This window comes from Berghia stephanieae, chromosome 6 (genome assembly GCF_034508935.2).
Source record: "Berghia stephanieae isolate SIO BIC M18660-M18661 chromosome 6, UCSD_Bste_1.3, whole genome shotgun sequence".
NCBI lineage: Eukaryota > Metazoa > Mollusca > Gastropoda > Nudibranchia > Aeolidiidae > Berghia > Berghia stephanieae.
In genome coordinates, this window is record NC_088365.1 from 15,802,332 (window position 1) to 15,807,594 (window position 5,263).

At 38.3% G+C, this 5,263-nt stretch overlaps 1 protein-coding gene across 1 annotated transcript in view; it reads left to right on the forward strand.

Annotated features, from left to right (window-relative positions):
- Positions 1-932: 932 nt before the first annotated feature.
- Positions 933-5,263, forward strand: part of LOC144975636 (uncharacterized) — a 23,377-nt gene continuing 19,046 nt past the window's right edge. The window contains exons 1-3 of the mRNA XM_078919813.1: positions 933-1,106; positions 2,367-2,603; positions 3,462-3,620. Coding sequence (XP_078775939.1) covers positions 1,018-1,106; positions 2,367-2,603; positions 3,462-3,620 — 485 coding nt within the window. The 5' untranslated portion in view covers positions 933-1,017. The remainder of the gene's footprint in view (positions 1,107-2,366; positions 2,604-3,461; positions 3,621-5,263) is intronic.

A 5,263-nucleotide genomic window follows, 5' to 3' on the forward strand; every position in this document is an offset into this window, starting at 1 on the left:
TCTGGATACCCTTTTATGCTCGTCGGAGAAGTACTTCATGATGGCCGCCTCCGCCATTGTTCCGATAGTTTAGAACCAGTTACTAAGTTACTATGCGTCATTACGAGGGAAGTGACGTCGACTGTTGAATCCTATTGGATGTTTCCTTGTGTTGTTGACATCAGTTCTTCTGTTGTTGTGTCTAAATATATTTGATATTTTTTGAGATCTTGATTCAATGTTGTTGGAAGAGAAATCTGTGTACGTCCTCTGTATTTGGCTCCTTGTTTGAAATAATCATCAATTGAAGTTTGTGATAGAATATTTTCATCTCGTCAGAGCACGTGTCCGGACAGTTTCCATCTTTGATGCGATATTAAATGAATTGTCTAATCTTTAAGAGACAAGACGGAATAAGGTGTAAAATAGAACAAATCGTTTTTAAATGGTTGACTTTTTTTGTAGACATCACTTTTCAAAACATTTTTTTGAAGTGACCAATGAAACTTGTAATCCCTATAGCTCATGAAACAACTTGTATTCATCGGATAAATGGGCAGATGCGTTTTGAATGATGCAGCTCTTTAGTTGTTTTTGTCATGTTTGTTTAAAAAACAAACCTAACATTCCCTTTATTGATCCAATGGGGAATTAGTCAAGATAACTCGTGTAGCCCTAGCAACAACAGAAACTGAGTAATAGGAACAAAAAATTTTTGTTCATTGAAAAAAAAAAAAACACACGATGGCGTAGGGACACTGGTTCTTGGACATTCGTGCAGTGCCTAATCCAATCATCATCCAGCCTTAAAGACTAATTCTATAAAGATGAATTTAGAAAGCTTGTACAAATCCATTCACTGTCTTTGACAGTAAGTTTGGATTTTGCTCCATGTAATCAAATGCATGCCATATAATGTATCAACTATCTAATATCGTATCAATCAGGACAAAACTGTGTTTGTTAGGGACATAAAGAGTGCCATCTATTTATTCATCACCATCCCATGTCAAACCAAATAATCTGATCTCGAACAAGATGACCTCCAAGATGACAACGGCCTTGGCCCTCACATTGGCGGCAATCTACATCGCATTCCCATCCTCCCAAGCACTTTTACCATTCAGGTAGGTCGTACTATTTGAGTTGTAGTTTTTTTTCTTCTTTGGACAATCTTTCAGAAGCGTTTTATGGTTTATGGAGCTTAGGACTATCTCAAATTCTATAGATCTAACCTGGCAATTGTGATTGTTTACTATCCTTTGGATAGGGCGATGGCCTATGGCAAAATAATTTCCGCTAGATATAACAGACTCACTTACTGCTGATTGGAGAAGAGGGTCAGAAAAATTCACGACTTCAGTTTGCTGAGTGTCGTAAAATTGAGTAACTTTATTATTATGAAATTGAAAACTCCCTTGGTCTGTGTGACTTTCTCTTAAAGTATAAAATATTATTTAAATTGTATTCATGTAGAATTGGGTACCTACCAAAATGGTAACCATGTAGAATTGGGTAACTACCAACATGGTACTCATGTAGAATTGTATAACTACCAACATGGTATTCATGTAGAATTGTATAACTACCAACATGGTATTCATGTAGAATTACATGGTATTCATGTAGAATTGTATAACTACCAAAATGGTATTCATATAGAATTGTATAACTACCAACATGGTATTCATGTAGAATTGTATAACTACCAACATGGTATTCATGTAGAATTGGGTAACTACCAAAATGATGATCATGTAGAATTGTATAACTACCAACTTGGTATTCATATAGAATTGGGTAACTACCAAAATGATGATCATGTAGAATTGTATAACTACCAACTTGGTATTCATATAGAATTGGATAACTTCCAAAATGGTAACCTACCAAAATTGTAATCATGTAGAATTTGGTAAATGACAAAAATGGTAACTATCTAGAATTGGGTGACACAGACCAAGAGGCTTTTCAGGAGAAAAAAAATCAGGAGTCAATGTATGAGTTAATCAAGTATTATTTGTTTTTATTGAAAAGACAATTTAAATTGTACTTTATATGTTCGGCTATGTGGTCTAGTGGTATGGCACTCGCTTTCGGATCGGAAGGTCCTGGGTTCGAGCCACGCGCTCGACGCATTGTTGCGTCCTTTAAAAAGGCACTTTACTCACATTCTCTCATCGTACTCATGTGTAAAATGAATACCTGGCCGTTAACAGCGTTATATTTGTCCGAAAAATTGTAATATCGCCTAGCAGGCGTCATGTCCCGTCCTACATGTTAAATGTTGCTGTTGACCAGGGACCCATTGTAAAGCTCTTTGAGCATATTAAGTGGATATTGCGCTACATAAAGCTGAATCAAAAAAATATTTTTTAATATCCTAGGAACTCGTCATTACCATTTGATGTTAGAGTGGACGACTTGGTCTCAAGGTTAACTCTCACTGAGATAGAACACCAGATGGCAAGAGGAGGGGCGGGGTTATTAGGAGGTCCCGCCCCTGCCCTCATCCTGTTGGGCATCAAACACTATTCCTGGAACACAGAATGCCTAGCTGGGGACGTGCAGGCCGGAGAGGCAACATCTTTTCCACAACCCATAGGCCTGGCAGCAAGCTTCAGGTAGGTGAAGACATTGATATCTTCAAACTCATCAAAATGAGAATTTATCTTTAGCTAATTTTAGGTTGATGAGGGAGGTTTTCTCAAATATTCACGCGTTCATATACTGTCAGACAGCTCTAAAAAGATGCTCTCTTTATTAACCGACAACAAACGATGTGTGTTTAATTATTGTCTTTTTTATGTACAATAAAAAAGAAGCTTTTTAATATCATTTCTCATATGACTATATGCGAATCTCGAAAATCTCGCTAGTTTCACGTAAAAATATTTGGTCTTTTATATAGTTCACTATATATTGAATACGCTCAAAGCGCTTTCAAAAGGTTCCAAGCCAACAGCAACTTTTTGTGGAACGAGACATGACGTCTGTAAGGCAATATTACAATTATGTTTTTCAACAGAGAATAGTTTATGATTCTACACCTGAGTTCGGTGAGATAATCGAGTAAAGAGTCTTTTCCAATGACTAATCATTGCGCCGATCATAGCGGGGTTTGAATTAGGATCCCACAGGTCCGAGGGTGAGTGGCATACATCAAGACCACAAAACCAACGTATATTAACCTTCTCCTCACCAGCCATGTTCAGAATTTCTCCCAAAACTTCAAACACGCTCAACACAAAACCCGACATTTCTTACTCAAACAGAAAAGAAACAAAGCACATTCTATACATAATATTGTTCGACAATATGAGATCTATTACAGAATGTCAAGTTTTTATAGCTATTGCAAAAAAAAAAAGAAATGAAATCTGGATGAGGAAAGTGACGGTTGCATCGTAACAAATGTGACGATTTTCCAATAGGTGGTATGGAGAGGGTTAATCCATGTAATTGTCTCCATCCATATCCAGCACTGACCTGGTGTCCAGAGTGTCCGAGGCCATCGGGACGGAGGTTCGGGCCAAGTACAACCAGTATCGGGCCACCAACACAGCAGGAGATCACAAGGGGGCCAGCTGCTTTTCACCTGTCGTCAACATCATGAGGGACCCCAGATGGGGCAGAAACCAGGTACGGTCGGTCTTTTTACCATTTGCTGGCGGCATCCATCGCACACTCAAAAATATTGAGCTTTATATAGCGCAATATCTATAAATGTGCTCAAAGCGCTTTACAAGGAGTCCCTGGTCAACAGCAACATTTAACATGTAGGACGGGACATGCTACCCGTTAGGCGACATTACAATTTGTCGGACAAAGACAACGCTGTTAATGGCCATGTACTCATTTTAACCTCAAGGACTCAATTATGCTCGAACCCAGGACCTTCCGATCCGAAAGTGAGTGTCATACCACTAGACCATATAGCCGCACACAAGAGACTTAACTCTCTCCTTACCAGCCACCCCACCTATACACAAACAGATTTATTTCACTCGAACACAAAAGCTGTTAGTTCTTGCTATACATATTTATTTATTTTTGCTAAACGAGCTCTTCAACACAGTGTTAATATACTTTAACTAACTTTGTTCAAATATTTTGATGTACAAAAGAAATTAGAATGACAAACATGTTGGCTGCATCTTAACAAATGTCACGATTTTCCTATGGGTGAAAAGCAGGGGGTTAACTCACTCAACCCTAACAGCGACTATATCCGTAGTTTACCTGGATTGCTTTTACCCCATGCCTATTTATTACATTTTTCATGAGACAGATTATAGCCGTAGTATCAAAGCTATTGTTTTTATTTTTTACATGTTAATGCTAGTTGAATAAAACTATCTATGCACATGCTCATTTTTAATATATTTTTTCCAATTTTGAACAGTAGCAAAAAACTAAAAGCAAAAAAAAGTGGTCAAGAGGGTCGCGCAGGCATCACAGATCTACCGTTTTCAACAAGATACGGCAGGGAGATATATGACCCACAGATTAATAGGAGCAGATTGGACAACAGCCACTTTTGATGACGTATTCCCCCCTGTTGTCATATCTGATCCTGTGTAATCTGTGGTATGACCTGCCTTCAATGAAGCCCGTGTATTGATCGTTTTACTGTCTTTGATTTGTTGATTAACATGATAAAGTATTTTAGTTTAAGTCAGAAAAATAATTAGAAAAAATACGACCCAAAGTCTCAACTATAACGCCGAGCTATTTTTTAACCCAGGACTTCCGATCCGAAAGCGAGTGCCATACCACAAGGCCACATAGCCGCACGCTATAGAAACCGGGATAAACTCCGGCTCCATGGGCCTTAAGACTTTGAAGGATTTTTTTTCCTTCAGATGAAAATGACTGAAATGTCAATTGTTTCATCATTTTAAGTTTACAGTTACTTTTTTGACCTTTGATTCATAATACCGTTATGAGACGACCTGTCACATATGGCGATTTGAGAGAAATTAACTTCCGCCATCAAATAGTTAATAACAAAATTATTCACCTTTTTGTTGTTGTCCCTCATTCCATATAAATAGATAAATAGTTACTTTCAAAATCCTACTAACGATACTAAGTATTAAAATCTAAACCATGACAATTACAGACATCCTGGCCTGATATTGCTCGCTTCTTTGTTAGGGGCAGCGTGGCTCAGCGGTACGGTCTTTGCTTCGTACCCGAAAGGTACCGAGTTCGATCACCGCGGCTGCGCTGTGTGGCCTTAAGCAAGTCACCCTAGCTCGCCCTAACTTAGTTTGCGGCG